Source organism: Gavia stellata, chromosome 2, assembly GCF_030936135.1.
Source record: "Gavia stellata isolate bGavSte3 chromosome 2, bGavSte3.hap2, whole genome shotgun sequence".
NCBI classification, from domain to species: Eukaryota; Metazoa; Chordata; class Aves; order Gaviiformes; family Gaviidae; genus Gavia; species Gavia stellata.
Window position 1 is genome coordinate 23706855 of NC_082595.1, and position 17226 is coordinate 23724080.

Here is a 17226-nt window from a genome sequence, read left to right on the forward strand (position 1 = left end):
CCCCAGTTACCAGCCATAAACCCAATCAAGGTAAGTCAACACTAGAGCACCTTTTGGACTGAGAGGGGTTGCTGTCCAATAGTATGGGACACATTATAAGCTGCCAGGGAATTAGGATTGTACAAGACTTATTGGGATGTTTATGGAAGGAACCAGAGGCAAGGAAAGAGGTGATTCAAGAAGAAGTAAATGTGAGGAAAAAAATAGAGGGATAAGAAGATAAAAAAAGGCTGGTCACCTGTAAACAGGGGCTGGCCAGAACAATTGTCTGGTCATGCCCTGTGCCTCATCAGCACCACCTGCCCTATCTTTTCATTAAATTCCATTTCTAACTGTCTTCCTGGATGATGAGTTCTCATTCTGAGCACATGTGTCTATGGGGCATCTGAGTGCCAGCAACTGGAGCCACACCACAGGTCAGAGGACCCACATGTCTGTGGTGCCACCAAGTGGAGAGACCAGAGTGAATGAAATCAAGAGCTTGAATATCCAGGTGCCAGCAACTGGAAAGACCAAGATCCAGTGGCTGCTACTGGGAAGAGAGGGCCTGAGCCCAGTTGCTGGAGACATCCACGGGGTTTTTTAATTGGTTTTTTGTTCATACGTGTGTGTGTGTGCACGTTCCCACTAACAGACCTTCATCCTGAACCACCAGAGAAGGGTGCAGCATGAAACCATTGGTGCTGTTTGTGTTCATGCGAGTGCTCTGTGTGCCTGCCTGTGTCAATCTGTGTGTATACATGTATGTGTTGTACACACGTATCCAAGTGCCTGTGCCTCCTGGGAATATGTGGTCAGTCTTGCTACTGGTTGGACCTGGGGCATGGAGCTACAGCAGCCTCGCCTCTGCCAGGAGGCTGTCAGATTCAATTGTCTCTAGTAAAACTTCTCAAGTTTGATGAACAAGTCCCGCCCTTTCCTTGCACACCCTCCCACCAAGATCCCCCTGTTATAAAAAACAGACCCTAACACAAAGATGCCTCTCTGACTGCTCCTTTCCACAACTTCAGCTCAGATTACTCTCCTCTGCCCCCACTACAGTCCTGTGCGCCCAAGCAATGGAAGCACTGGCTGGCTGCCCTCTGCATGGCCAGCCCTGATGAGCTGCAGGTGGCCCGTCAAAGACCATGTCTAAGGCACTTAGCCAGGCTTCGATGAGGGGAGCTGTGCAAGCAGCTTGGCTCCTTACAGACGTGCAGCGCCCTGCTCTCTTCCGCTCCCCAGTACATTCGGGAATATAGCATTCCTTGCTAGCACCTTAGCCAGAAGGCTATGTGCGGACTGCTGGCCAAGAATAACCTCATCGATTAATAAGGTTTTTATTTCAAGTGGTATTTTTTAACAGAATTTTTACACAAAGCTTAAACTATGTTCAAGTTGTACACTACCAAATTTTTCTCTTGTACTGCAACAAAGTACAGCTTTTATAGCCTTCCTTATGCTCAATTACATGAAGCTGTTAAGGAAGAACACTATCCAGTTCCTTTGAAGTGTTAAGAGCTCATAATGTAAACTTGAAAACAAAACTCAGAGCAGAATTTTTTAAAGCCTGTTTTATCTTACAGGATTATACAGCTCTTACTTTCCTGCATAAAAGCCCAAAGTATCTGCATAGTGACTCAGAACATATGAACTGCTAATCCCAGTATTATTATGTTTCCTAAAAGTGAAAAGGAGACTGTTCCCAGTGTTAACAGTTCCAAAAGAGCATCTAACTACAGGAAATCACTTGCGGAAAGTCTACGTATGCAACAGACTGTGCCAAAATTCATCTCTGGTACACCAATATCATCAACTTATGTAAAGAACGTATGCAATCCTCTGTACTTGGGTGGTACTAGCACAAGCAACACTACTAATGCGTTAGTGTGGTAACACTGAGAAAAACAATCGGTGTTATCTAGCATGCTTATACTGTAAGTATTACAGCATGTCTAGTTTTAATTAATAGTACATTACTCCATTCTTTTTACCGAGAAGAACTCAATATACAGCAGCCAGTATTGCTGGAGCGAAACAGAACTGAGGCTTCTTTCTATCTTGGCAGTAACTGAAAAATCCCTCTACTTGAAGTTCCAGGATTTACTTTACAAAGTTCTGGACCAGTCACCAAAAGTTCACACTAGGGAGAGAAGTGTAGGCGGATATTGTTTCAAGGTTCAATATCTCATAACCCATCATAACTCAAAACAAATGCTTCAAACCACTAAAAGTTAATTCCAAAGTCTAATGGTGCAAAACACCCATTACCTTGGAAAGTCTCCTCGTTCACTGAAATCACTCCAATCTATTATCCTGCATCCCTACCCAGCTATTCACTCCCACTCTTTAGAATTGTGTGCCAAATCACATTATCACACAGACAATTAGCTTCAAACATATTGCACGAGATCTTTCCCTCACCAGATGCCTCAGCACCGACATACTTGGACTACTGCTTGGCTAGGTTTTCCAGCATACAAACCTATTACCATGCTGGAAATGCTAATCTGCCCCACATATACCAGCTCCATGGCCCCAGTACTCCCCAGCTCCCATCTTCTCACAGACATGTTTGCTTCTCATGCCTCAACTCTCTATTACTCTACTGCCTTATTTAGCTCATATGAAGACAGCAGATGACAAGTCAAGAAGGCAGACCAACAGAGGGGAAAAAAGATTTGAGCACAGCTGGTGAATACAAAACATGATTTGCATTGATTTTAGAGCCATTCAAAAATAAGCACCATGAATTATTACAAGCTTAACCTGGAGAAGAAAACAGAAGGATAGTTGCAGCACTGTTACCTATTAATTACAACAAATTAAGTTGTTACTGCAAGAGTTGTAGAGACCCACTTGTAATATGGATGGATTGTAATGTGATCTTGTAATATGGTTCTTTTACTTCTCAATATTTTATTAGTAAAACATCTGTTAACACTTTAGAAATCATATTAAGGTTCAAGCCAACACCTCTGCCACGATTTGGTTAGATAGTTCCTCATTACCATGACAGTGTCCAATCCTTTGAAAGACAGCTCATATTCATTCCACGTGTTTTGGCCTTTTCACAACATGACAATTTAAAGTATTTTAAAACAAACACTTTTTCCCCATTCAGCAGCCCTCACTGAAGAGCTAGCTATCCAAACTACTTTAATGCAGGCCCATTAAAACTCGAGTTCTTAGGTATACCAGTAATACAGGTATACAGTTAATTGTCACTTGGTTAGAAAATTCTACAGATACATTTGTGTGTTCTTCATGTCAGGCTTTTCTTCCCCTGGTTATCAAAGCAAAATGTTTGAACACATCTCCTCACCTCCCTCTCTCCCACCCCCCAGTCTATTTAATCTTCAAAGGAAACTGGCTAGTTTTCCAAACAATCCAAGGACTTCAGTCATATTCCAAACATCGAAAATTAAAACCCACCTAGTCAAATTAAAATAATAGGCAGGACTACCGAAAAAGTGCACACACACTGATAGGATCACATTCACTTCAGATCATTCAAATTATTGAGCAGGGAATACAACGTACCAGGACTACAACATTTATAAAAACAATGTAAGTATGAAACTACAGAAACAGTAGAAAAACTCACAAGCAGGTGTAATATGCAAAATTTAACTCCTTTTAAACACAGCTATACTTCCAGTGATTGTGTTCTCAACACCTTACACAGTTCAGAGTCTTGAAGAAATAAATATGAGTGTATACATGTTAAATACCTGTGTAAGTGGCTATTGACAGATTAAGGCCCGAATTCAGGCAAGTCAAAACAGCATAATGTTGCAGGAAACCATCAGGGAATTAACACTAGTAAGAAAGCGTAAGTACTGTTGGGAGAAGAGACAACCTTTAAGGTAAACAATGACACCTTAAGGACTCTGCCTATAGAGAGAAAGATGACCAAAAAACCCAACATGGAAAAAATAGCCAAAAAATAAGATGAAAGAACTAAGAAGCATAAAGAAAGCCAGTAATCAAGTAGAAATGAGATTACACACAATCATGAATGTGGTGTTGAGAGACAGACAATTACACATGCAGTTGAAAGACAGTTGATCATGTTAGGATGAAGAAAAATGAAGACAAGAAAAATACTATTGCTAGCAAAAGCAAAGACACCAAACACTCAAGAGTTACAGGAATGAAGATGAAAGCAACGGGTGCTAAATAAGGGTTTAAAGCCTATACATAAGCAAGACAATTTTGAGACTACTTTGAAGAAAGAAATGAAAAAACAACATATTACATATAGAACAGTTCAGCAATAGCAGATTTATAAACATTATTGCTGAAGAAGGTTTAAGAGCAAACCTGAAACAGGCAGGCCATGGAAGGAAAAATTACTTTTGGAGGTGAACTAAATAAGACACAAGATAGACCAAAAAATACTAGGCTGGATCAAGTTTGATAAGAAAAAGATAAATAGACAGGAAACAAGTGCAGCAAACATGAATGAAACACTAGAAATATTTAAGAGCAGAAAAGAAGAGGAGGACAGTGAGAAAATAAGTGTGGCTTGGCTTTCTTTTTTTCTTTTTTAAATTTAAGACATATGAGAGCACCATGTTATGAAAATACAAAAAAAAAATCTGAGAGAGGTTTATTGATCAGTAAGACATAGAAAAGTCAGAGGGGTATTTCATAAGTGGTTACTGTTTGGGTGGGTTCAGTGAAGTAGAAAAACTAGTTTGGAAGATGAGTACTGATACAATCTGTTTCTTAAAGTCAAAGAGAAAGCAACTGTTAGGAAGGATCACAAGAATTTCAGGCAAACATCATAAGGTAGGAGGGCAATTGGCCTATTTCCGAGCAAAATGTAGCAAAACCATTGGAGGGAAAGTAAGTAAAGAAGGAGAATGGTGAGCATGACTGATAATGAAAAGGATGAAGGACAGGTTTGTAGATGAAAAAGGTAGATAAGGGAAGTTTCAGAATAATGAAAGTAAAGATTCTGAAGTTTAAGAAAAAAGTGACGATAAATTTCGCAGGTACTGTTACTGTACAAGCAATAGCACAGAACAATCAAATGTTTTTCATTTAAAGCTATTAGTTTAACTAGAACAAAATAAATAAGCTGGAATAAAGCATTTATAGCACGCTGTCCCACATAATTCTCAGTTTGGAGGCAGTAGAGCATCACCACATGCAAGTTTCTAGTTTTAAGCTAGTAAGCCCTATGTTCTACTTCATGTTCTCTCATGTGAGGAATGAAGAAACAGTATTTAAACACAAAACAGGATTAAGAACTTGCCTCTGTACTATCTGATCATTGTGCAAGAACACACACTGTCCATCTGCAACTTATGCTACACACTTTTCTGCTTCTAAACACACTCTCTTTATTCCAGCAGTCATATCTGTTCATGCTTTAGTTCCTCTTCAGACTCCCCCCGAGAGCTGTATGTCTGGTACTTTTGAAGCATCCCTATAAAGTCTAAAGTTTGGTTTTTCTGAGGACTTCTATTAAACATTCCAATATACAATACCCCTAACATAGTGCTCCCCGAATTTAACTTTAAACTTGAAAAAAGTTTTTGTTCTAAACATCAGGTGGGGAGCATTTTTAAGAGCTAAGAGACACATCAAATATTTGCATTACTCATCTCGCTCTCCTTGCAGACATATGCCTCTTTAGTTTCAGTTCTGCTGATGCTACTTTTAATTACCCTTCTGCAAAACCTGAACAAGCTACACTGAACAGCAGCGTCTGAAGCAGGAAGCACAGTCAACCATCAACAATACAGCAAGAATGGCAATATAGAAAACGCATTAGGTAAACACAGAACTTATTTCCTAACTAAACTGCTCTCCAACACAGGCTTTTGCAGGACTGTTTTCCCCAAAGTTGATTAATTTCCCCTGAAAGAAATAAAGGTAATGCATAAAGTCATTTTTCTGAAAACTTCTGAGGATGCTATAATTACTTTTACAAATGTTAAAATCCAGCCTCCTCAGAGATCTGCTGTAAGTCCTAATCAACATTTTTGATACTATAATTGTAGTCTCAGATAGAGTTAGGCAGGCAGTTCAAGCTCCCAAGCAAATGAGGAAGGACACCTGAAACGTTTTTTGTTCCAGGTATGTAGAGAAATACAAGTCCGAAATGTGATTTAAAAACACTATTAAGTAAGGAAACTTCCATTTAATTCTAGTAAAGATAACACTCAAATAAGAAGAAAAGCTATAAATTATTCCAAGTAAAAAAAAGGTATTTCTCCTTTTTCATTAAAAAAGTGCAACAGTAAATAGATACTGCTAACTACAGAAATATCACAAGAACAAACTATACAATACCCTGAAGTTGAGAGCCAGCAACCAATCAAGAAAAGACAGTTTAAGCATGCTGTGGAATACCAGTGGAAAGGGAAGCTTTAACACTGTTGAATCTCAACAGCATACCCCATAGGTCAAAGCTTTCAACTGGAAAAAACAGGCAACCATACACATAACAGTACAGACAAGAACACAGTTTACAATTTTTACATAAATACAAAATTATCTATATATTACTACTAGAATATTTAATATGCTTGCAACATTCACCAGATCCAAGAGGGAAAAAAGTCAAGGACGTATTGCTGCCAAATAGAGGGTGGAGGGAGGATATTGCCACTTGTGCACTGGCTGCAAAACTACTTATGAAAAATGAATCCACCACACATAAGGTTGTTTCCTGATGAGTTTGCTGCCTGCAAACATGCTCTCATTGAGCAGTCATTTACTGGTAGCATCAGCTGCAGGAGCGCATAAACTGAATCAAACCCAGACAAAAGAAGAAAACTGATCATGAAATCCTCATCAGTTTTGCTGTAGATTAGGCTCAGCATATAAGAAGCTTTTTAAGCTATAACAAGAACTTAAGCTAAACTTTTAGCTGAGCCTGCCAAAAGAACAGAAAGGAAAAAGAAAAGTAAGTGTGAATGTATTTGTTTTCATCTTTAAGACAGAAGACAGGAAATATGCAGATGCAAAGAGAAGGAGTTGACACAGAAAGAAAAAGCAGACCCTAAAATGGCTGCGAAAAAGTGCACCTAACATGCATGGTACAAAAAAAAAAAAAAGGTGACCCAAATAACTTGTCTCTTCAGAAAGGAACTAACATGCTGAACTACATTTTGGTAGCCCATGAAGTTATTATGAAATCAGCTTACTTGCCAACTAGTTTGTAAAAATATGGAAGATGCAGTAAATTATGAGATAGGGAAAAAAAGATACACAAGCATATGCAAACGGAAGTTCATATAATGTTTGCATTTACATTCTTTCAAGTTATTAAGTGAAAAAGAATCATCTAATAAAACTAATCAACCATAAATACCAATCACAACAATGAAAGAAAGACATGGAGAAAACAGTTCTCTACAAAATAATCTACCTTCCAACTCCCTCCCTCTCACCCACCCCCGGCCTTGAGGGAAAAGAGCAATTATTTCTTAATTATTTTATGAAACAATGTTAACTACTTTTCAGGTTGCTTAGTAGGATCTAACCTACCTAATCTAAATAAAGATAAAACTTGGATGCAAAACCAGCAAGATCAATGTTATCTCCTTCCTAGACAGTCAGAACTTGCAACAGCTTAACCAAGACACATTCGAGAAGTATGCTAAGATTTTTTTATTTCTTGGTGAATCCTCTCTTAATAGAAATTATGCTGATAATAGTCCTCTCATAAAAGAGAAACATATGTATTCCTTGCATGGAAAAACAATACTAGGACAGTATTAGCTGTTTGGTGAGGTTTTTAATTATTAACTAGAAACAAAATGAGAAGCTAGTACCAGGCAAGTCTGCAGGCCTGAGTGCATTTCAGTAGCCACAACTGGTCCTTTCATTACGGCTGGCTATACGGTTCCAAGAATATTCCTTAACAGTAGTAAGCATAAACTAATAAAAAACTAAGATATCAGTGACAATCACTGGAAGGAAAAAACATATTCTCCATATTGTGAAAACTAATTCTTGCAGAAAATTTATTACTACATCTTCTTTTACTAGATTTCACAAGCAAGAAAGTAACAGGAGGGTTTACTCCTTTTAAATTAAAAGCTTCTATCTTGGGAGTTAGCAAAATTTCTTTGTGCGTAACTGCGAGTATCTGACATGGATCTTTGTCACTGTACCAAACTTCTTGGCATATTCCAGTCACGCCTTGTTATTACTAAGCGGTCTGTTACAAAACAACTGTTGCCATCAGCAGGATATGGTAGCATTATACCGTACCTTCTGGTAAACTATAGAGCACACAAGGTCTTTAACAGCAGAGAGGGACAGGTCCTGAGCTTCAATGGTGACAGTCTCTCGAGTGAGACCAATCTGCAGAAGGAAGGAGACCCCATGCATAGAGCCCCGGGAGTTGGTGAGGCTCTGGGTGCTGAAACTGCCATTGGAGAGTCGACTGGAGAGCGCCGACTGGGGACTCGAAGACAAAGTTGGGGTTTGTGGTGCAGCAGCATGACACGTAGGTGGGGAAAACTTCTGTAAGGATGGGGGAGAAGAGTCGTTTGCTGACATCTGACTTGCTTTACTCTGTCGAGATCTCCCTAGTAGTCAAATTCTAAGAAAAATATGTTGTCAGTTCTTGGTTTGAGATGAAAACTAGGACAATGTAACTTTCCCTTTCTTAGTTCAGTAAAACGCCCCTGACCAGTAAAACTTATTTTTCCCTTTCATTCTGTGCAAGCCAAAGAGTAAAATAATTTCAGCTGTAAGTTACTTTAAATTAAAGGTTCTCTTTCCACAGTTACAATCAGCTGATCAAAAGCAGATTGTCTGTCCTTTAGCACCACGTCCGGACAACAGAGGCTTACATAAAGGCCTCACAGAAATACATCAGCTCTGCTACTTTATACCTGTCCTTCATTTGTATGTATAAAAAAAAAAGCTGGAAACACAGATGGAAATAAGTGTTGGTAACTCATTAAAAGTATCCTCGTTCACCTAATTCCATAGATGATATCTTAAATGAAGACTCATCTTCATGTAGATAGCCTTTTAGAATGAAAAAAAAACCAAACTGTATCCTCGAGCAACAACAGAAGTCCACATATGTGATGAATCTATTCCTCCTTCAGAAAGTCTCTGAATTCACAGGACACTGTTAACTTGGAGATCAGTGAAAGTACCTGATTTCATTTTTATAAAATATTTTAGCTCATGAAATACAGGAGCAGAATGGCTGAAGACGCAATCACATTAAATGTAATCTCTAGCTTCACCCAGATAATCTCCAGCATTTTGAAGCGTTGTACTCTGCCTGTAAGGGAAAAGATAAAGTTGTTATTTCACATGAAATGCATAAAGTTGCATAGCAATGTCATAACCACTCTACTTTGAAGCAGCAGGATCACCAATTCCTTGTACTCAAATATGTTATGTTAATAACATTTTGTACTTATAACTTGAACTTAGCTGTTTTCCCAATGTACGATACAAAAGACAAATCAGACCTAACACTGCCCAATACGTTACCACACCTTTTAATTAACAGTAATTTAGCAGAGCAAAGCACTTAACAATTAAGGGGGGGGGGGGGGCGGGGAGAAAAGTGGGAGTAGACCACAGCTCTGTTCTGTAGGTGTATACTGAGAAGTTGGTGGGTAGGGAAGGAAATTTAATAAATGCATTGAAATGTCAAAAAAAACCATAATGTCAAAACTCAAAAAACCTCTATGTAGCATGCACTCAGGATACCATTTTAATACTTTTATTCAAGACAACTGAAGAACATCTTGCACAAACTCTAACTGTAGGAAGATATGCATAGCATACAATTGAACATTGGTTCCTTTGAAAAAAATAATCATTTAATGCTCAGATGTCTGATTAAAAAAGCAAGTATGCTACAACCGTTTAAAATAAATCATTTCACGAGCACAGGCTCAAAATACTTGTTACAAGATGCTGTGCTACCTGATTCACTATTTCAAGCATTTCATGAGCAACTGAAATGCTCGAAAAGAATCATTTTTAGATTCCCCGTGCAACTTCTGCCACAGAAAATGTTATCCGTGAATGCAAAAGTGGTTCAAGTACATACATAATACATATTGCTAAGAGTTTTTAAAAGAGAATAGATCCATACAGGACACCAAAATCAGTAAGCTCACATGTTTTTTTCCTTCCCTTACGTACAAAAAAATTTCAGAAACAGTATTACTGAGATTAAATGGAATTAAATTTTAGAAAAGAAATGCCACAGTTTATCACACACAATATAAAATGTCCTTACTAAAAATAAGGCTGATAACTGGTAAAACAGTCCATTTAATAGATTGTACACTCCTGGTATCTACCAGCGTAATAACTCAAAACCCCACTGCGACTGCATTCTAAAAGGTAGATAAGAAAAGAGAAATACATGAATTGCAGTACTGGAGGGAAAATAAGCTCTTGGTTCTGTGAGAAAAATTCCTAACAGGGGCTCCAGAAGAGAGAATAAATTGATACCTTCCGGATTTTCAGCACAGTTATCTACCAACTGTTGTCTTCAGCTACCCAAGAGTTGCTGGACATTTACCAGCAACACCTGAAAAGACAACTTCTACCTTAAAGAACACACTAAACACAATAGAGGGGAAGGTCATAAATAGGAAGAAAGAATAAGGACAGCAACAGTAACATTAAAGCATCTTTCTCAAGAAAGCAGCTTAACAGTGCCTTCAACTTTGCTTGAAGATGACTTATTTTTGTGTTCTACACATTGCTTTTCTCTCCCTCACTTCTCACAGAGACAGTAAATACCAAGCCTTAGGGGTGGATCTGAACTAAAAACCAATAACGCCTAACCAACATAACAGAAAATGGAAAAGCCACATGATGTGAAAGAATTAATAGGTCTACAAAGCAAGTTTAATTTAGACAGTGAAAACACCTACAGCTGCCTAATTAGAATGTTAATGATATTTACCAAAAGCATGATGCATTTGCATTTACAAAGCTTTTTCATACCAAATGTATTTGCATACAAGCCTTTAATAAAGTTTATTTTTGCTACTTGGTAGGAAAGAATTGATCTTTTTCTTAGAAAGGAAAACCATAGAAACTGCTCACTTTGTAGTCAGGATAAACTGATTCTTAACATCAAATAAAATAAGTGCATATTGAAATTTACATCCAATTCTACGAGTCTATATTGAGAGATATATATATATGAAAAAAACCCCTAAACCTCCAAAAGCAGAGAAGCACAAGGGCTATGAAGGGAGCCCATCTGCCCCTGCTGCACAGCTCGCAGCCTACTTACCCTCCAGCCTCTGCTGTCGCCACAGAAGCGCTGACCCTCCCCTTCCTTTTGGGGCTGCTCCCAAACCAAGCAGCTCTCAGGCAGATTCTCCAACATCTGGCACTTAATTCACCCTCCCTTCCTCCTGCTAGACACGACACGGACTTCGAGCCCCGCTCCAAACAGCTCCTCTCCTTCGTCTTACCGCCGCGGGAGCTGGGCGCTTTCCCGGGTCCCGCCGGGAGGGACTGAAGCCCCTTCCGCACAGTAGCCGGGCTCCCGCCGCCGAACCTCGGGGCCGCCCGCAGGTGCCGGGGCCGGGATGGCGGGCGGGCGAGCGGCCTCCCCGCCGCCACGGGCCGGGCTGGGGCGGGCGGGACGGACCGGCGGAGGAGCCACCGGCGGAGGAGCCGCCGGCGGGATACGTCCCGCCTGCCGCGGGTCACGCAGCCCCGTCCGGACTGGCGCTGGCAGCCGCCCGCCCCGTCCCGTCCCGTCCCGTCCCTCCCAGGTTTAAATCCCCGCCGGGCGACCCGCCCCAGCCGGCACAGCTCCCCGCGGCGCCGCTCTCCGGAGCTGATGTGGCCTCGGCCCGTCACCCCCACCCCGGGACACCCCCGCGCCAGGGCGGAGCTGCCGCCGCGACGGCGCTTCCCCTCGCAGCGGGGAGGCGGGGGCTCTCCACAGGCCCCGGGGCAGGGCCCTTGCCGGGGTCGGCGGCAGCGACGTCGCCGCTGCCGCCGCGGCAGGAACTTTCCGAGTCCGCCCCCGCCCTTCCCCGGCGCGGCGGGCTCGGCCCCCGGGCCCCCGCCCGCCGGCTCCCGACCCCAGCGGCGGCGGCGCGCACCCCCCAGTCCCGCCGCCCTCACCTGCGACCCCGCCAGACGCCGGCTGCCCCCGGGCCGAAGCTGCCTCGCGCGCATCTCACCCTCCGCACAGCCCCGCGGCTCCCCGCACACACCAGAGCCGCCCGGGACGGGCTGCGGCGCGGGGGCTGCTGGGAGCTGTAGTCCAGCAGCCCCGCTCTGGCCCGCGGCGCCGCGCCCAGGCGAACTACAAGCCCCGGCGTGCACCGCGGGAGCGGGGCTCTGCGAGGGAGGCGGCGCATGCGCAGGTCTCCCCGAAAGAGTTTCCGTTAGTTTTCTTGCCTGTGGCGGTTGTTGCCCTGAACCGCTAACGGGACGGCGGGGCGCGGCGGGGCGGCGCCTTCAGCGGTTGCTTGCGCTCCATCTTGCAGCTGGCGCCCCGCCGCCGCCCTTGCTTCGCCTCTCCAGCCCCCGCCGCCTTCAGTCGTGCCAAAACTTGGGTCCGCGCCAGCTCGCACCCGCTCGCTGTTGTGCCAGCGCCGTCCTCGAGTTTCCACAGCTCCTCCGCCCTCCCCGCCGTACCTCACGGAGCGCCCTGGGCCTTCCTGCTCCCGGGCCCAGCCGGGGCTGCTGCAGCCCTCCTCTCCATCTGCGCCACTTACAGGTCACCTTTCCGGGGCGTGGGTGGCGCAGCGCAGCCCCACGGAGATCTTCCCCAGGGCCTCGGACAAGGCCCTCGTCTCTGCACAGGAAATGCTTGACCTAGTGTGTCACAGGATCACGTTGGTTTTTTCGTGGCTGCTCTGACCTGGTAGCTCGAAAGGGCTTTGTGCAAACAGCGTGCCTGCCGATCGCCATGCTCCTCTTGGTAACCCCCACTGATGAGCTTGTAGCTTAGCGCAGAAGTTCTCCGGGCCCTTTCGGACATGGCTATCCCTGTCTGCTACTACGCTTCAGCCCCCCCTTCCAATACTTGGATTCACCCAAACCCTGTCTTTCTGCTCTGCATTAATGATGCCACTCTTGCATCATCAGCAAATCTCTGCACGCAAGATATTTAGCAAAAGTACTAAATAAAACTGGTCACAAAAGCAAAACTGCATTTGTAACCTCCCTCCAGCCCAAAAGCTCCATGTTAAAAGACAACCCGTAGTCTTCCTTCTTGAATTTGGATTCAATTTCTGTGTATGAGTCTTAAAATAATATCCACTACCATAAGCAGTTACTTAAGTTTAAATTATATATCAGACTGAAAACGCTTGGAAAAGGCAAACTGTCAACAGAAATTCAAAGGCTTCTAATTCTCAGCAAGACAGATGGAGAAGCAGATTAGTGCTTTGTCATTTACAGTGCTGTTTGTAACGTACGTTTCTCATTTCCTTCATCTTATACTGCTGAGACCTGGCCTAAAACTCACTGAAGCTGAGTGGAGTCTTTCCGCTTACTTCACCCTATTTTGCATCAAACCTTTACACAGTGCAGCTGATACAGAGTGTAACCAGGTCCATGTTCTGACTGGAGCCAGTTTATTTGATAAATAATTAGCCTGCAGCTTCTTGTCGAAATCTGGAACTACTTTAAACTAAAACTGTAGCAGTTAAGGGTTGATTCTGCTTTTAACTGGTTTTGAATGCTAAAAAACACCCTGGGACTTTTTAATATGAAGGCTATTTCATGAATAGAGGATGTTCTTGCCAAATCTCTGCACCAGATAACTGAGCAATCTTCGTTTCCTTTTTCCTCTAAAGTGGGACTCCCACACGCCACCACTGTAAACATAGAGCTTGCCTCCATAAACATGATTTTTGATGTTTAGCACAGCAAGGAGTCATACTCTAGAGTATTTAAATTGCAGTGAGCCTCTCGCATTCTGAGTAACAGCCCTAAAAATAGCTGTTTATGGACGATACCAGATGGGTATTAGGTATTACCACAGTCACTGGGCAACGATTATACTTCTCTGTAAAGCTCAGCTTTATGCTATCCAATAGGGTTGGTGCCATTTAATTTGCTGCCCTAAGCCATAATAGCTGCTTTTTCATAAATTAGAACAGAAGATGGATTAGTTAAAATCAATTTATTACAGAACACAGGAAAGCATCAGCCAAAACAAAGCAAACTGCTGTAAGTATTTGTGCGGCAGTACTTTCTACTAAACAAATACTCCTGAAGCATCCAAAACCTGTTCTGTTTGCAAAGACCTCTGAGTAAATCGCATCTGAAAGCAGCTCTGCATATCATCATCTATGTATAGAGCAGCACATACATCTGTGTATATGCACAACTATCTTCGTGTGACTATATAGCACAGCATCATGATGGCATTAGCCCTCTCTGCACCAATTGACAGGGCGAGCATTCTGGTTTGTTATTTTTGTGACTACCATAATTAGTGATTTCCTGTGGATTTCATCAAAGTTCTTCATCTTGTTTCTGAGCCCATATCATTCCTTCAGACGGTTAGCTTGTTTTCACAGCTCAGAGCTTTCCCTACTGAAGCCAGCTGCACTTTACAAATTGCTCTCTCTTACAGCTACAGGATACCAGGAAATAGGGGTAACTTTTATTGTATTTGTTTGGTTTTTTAAAAAACTGTTTTTCATTCTATATGGACCACTAGGTCTATATAGACAAACTGCATTTGGAACAACTGTTTTATAACTCTAAAAATACGTCAAGGATTTCCAGTTTGAAATTAATGCCAATAGTATTTGCATATTTTGTATCTGAAAATGAAAACATAATATATTCATTTCTATTCACCAATCTGATGTTTGGAATATTTTCATATCCTTTAACTGGGTTACAAAGAATGCAATGTCCTGAGAGACTTGACTGGTGCATTTGTCTGAGAAATTCCATAAGCATGTGCTGCCATGATTATTTTTCACTGGTTTTGACACTGATCTTGCATAGCAAATGCCCGCATTCAGGATTTGCAAGATCTGCAAGAAATGCTTGCAAAAGAGGAACTAATATCTCTATGGACAAAATTTCAAAATTATTTTCTTCCCCCCCCCCTTTTTTTTTTTTTGCTGTTCATGGTCTCCTTTCTTCCCCCTGTAAGAGAACTGTAAAAGAGCTAGGAGTTCAGGTCTGGTTTGGATAAACTCCTGAAATGTGGAAGTGTCTCTGAATTACCTCATCGTCTCGGTTTGAGCCCTTAGCTGAACTTTGTCCTGAAATCCACCTCCAACAAAACAATGAAAAGTTTAGTATACGCTTAAGAAACATGGAATCAAAATTTACCTTGGTATAAATCCACTGAAAACAAAATATTTTTATATTATTAATTATATGTAATTGACCTTTTGGAATTCACTTACTTCCCACTAGTTTAAAGAGGGATCTCACAGATCCTTGCGCCTGCCAGGTGGGCAGCCTCATTCACATCATAAAATCCTGCTGTATTGATTCTGAAATAAACATAAAGTTATTTCCCTAAATAAGTGTTTAGGGCTAACCTGCACATTTCACTTACTAAAACTTGGGTCTGTGAGTACATCTGCCCATGGAAACAGAATCTCTTAAACCTGAATCACCAAGCGCAGTACTTCCACAGCCTGATAAAGGCTCAGATCCAAACCCCACAGAGATCAGCGGTAGATGAGTTGCCTGGGATGAATAACAGAATGCAGGTGAGCACCGGGCACCTGCAGGCCTATGTGCTGCTTTGTGAACATCAGCCCCACCACCCTTTCCCTCTGGGCTGTAAGAGCTGACTAACGGATTTCTGAGTATGCATCAGCCCAGGCTGCCAAAGACTTGAAAACTCAGCCTGTGTATTCTAGCTGCCGGCTTACCACTGTTGGCAAATCAGCCATAGCTCAGGCACAAAATTGCCTTATATTAGGTGGATTCAAAGCACAACAAACCACACTTACTCTCCCCTCCCTACCATGGGCCTGCCAGTTGAAGGAGCTGAGCATCAAAACTGCATTTGAAACAGTGGAAGGTGCAGGAAACAGGCGTGCATTAAATCCGCAGCATTTGACAGTGCACTTCTCCAGAGTTAACAACCAAGGTAATGACAGAGCACACACCCTCAGCTTCCGAGAGGCAGTTTGGGCTGAAATGCTTACATGCTGTAGTGCCGGCACAAGGAAAAGCTTTTGACAGTGCTGCTTCCAACGTCTATCCTTCGGGACTTCAGTAGATGGCACTGTCACATCAACTGGGTTACAGGAAAGGAACAACGTACAAATTACATTTTGACAGATAATGTATGCTTTTCTTCAAATAAGCTACCTTTTTTTTCTCTAGATGATACCTGGTTACATCTATTTCATTTTTCAGGGTAATAAACCAACTATTTAAAAAGTGTAAAATAGAACAGCTGACAACTGAGCAATTTGTTGACACCTTTTCAATTTGGTAGTACAGAGTAGGAATAAATAACATGTTTTTCCTTTATAGATCCCTGGAAAAACAAAATTTTCATCACCTTTGGGTTTTTTTTTAACTTTGTGTATTATTTTTAACAATAGGTACGTAATTCTCTTTTCAGCTGTGAACTGCTCTGATTTCTGTTACATTTCCATAGATTCTTTTTTTTTCTCTTCTCAGTCTTCTTTATATCATTAGACAAGGAACTTTCTGGGGTGGTTATAAGGAGGAGGGGAGGAAGGTCTCACATCCAAATTTTGAAAGTAACACCTTCCAAAAATCCTGTTCAATCTCTCTGTGCATCTGGTCTAGCACTTACATTTTTATATGTTTCGCATGTAGGTGAGATCAACACTGTATTAAGCTGACTTCAGACTTGCCAAATTCGTAATCTATCAAAGAATTGTAGCCCTCAGTGGGACCACATTAGGGGAAAATAGTGTTAGCCAGTCCTGAATCAAGCTTAGATTCTTGGCAAATTTGTCCTGTAGCTATTGTATTTTTTTCTACTAAATTGTATAAGAAACCTGGCACATCAGCCAGAAATTTTGTCCAGCATCTGGATCATACAGCCAACCACAGGAAATCTGATGGAGGGGCAACAGATTTTTGTTCTGTTGTGTAGTCCTGTGGGATCACTGTCATATTGGTAGGTGGTAGACTAATTTCCTGTGACTTGATCTCTGCTGACATGCCGGGGCTTTTGCCTAAGAATCTGCAAATCATGCTGATTTTTCTTGGTAATCAAATGATTGTCCATTTCTCCTTATTCACAAGTGACTTGGCTTTGCATTTGGAACAATTTCCTAACAAAGC

The 17226-nt window shown here is 42.0% G+C and overlaps 1 protein-coding gene across 2 annotated transcripts in view; it reads right to left on the bottom strand.

Annotated features, from left to right (window-relative positions):
* The window catches only part of PRKD3 (protein kinase D3), a 44292-nt gene extending 35219 nt beyond the window's left edge, over window positions 1–9073 (bottom strand). For both annotated transcript variants that reach the window (XM_059830787.1, XM_009813919.2), the window contains exon 1: window positions 8218–9073. In XM_059830787.1, coding sequence (XP_059686770.1) covers window positions 8218–8508 — 291 coding nt within the window. In that variant the 5' untranslated portion in view covers window positions 8509–9073. The remainder of the gene's footprint in view (window positions 1–8217) is intronic.
* Between the last annotated feature and the right edge of the window lie 8153 nt (window positions 9074–17226).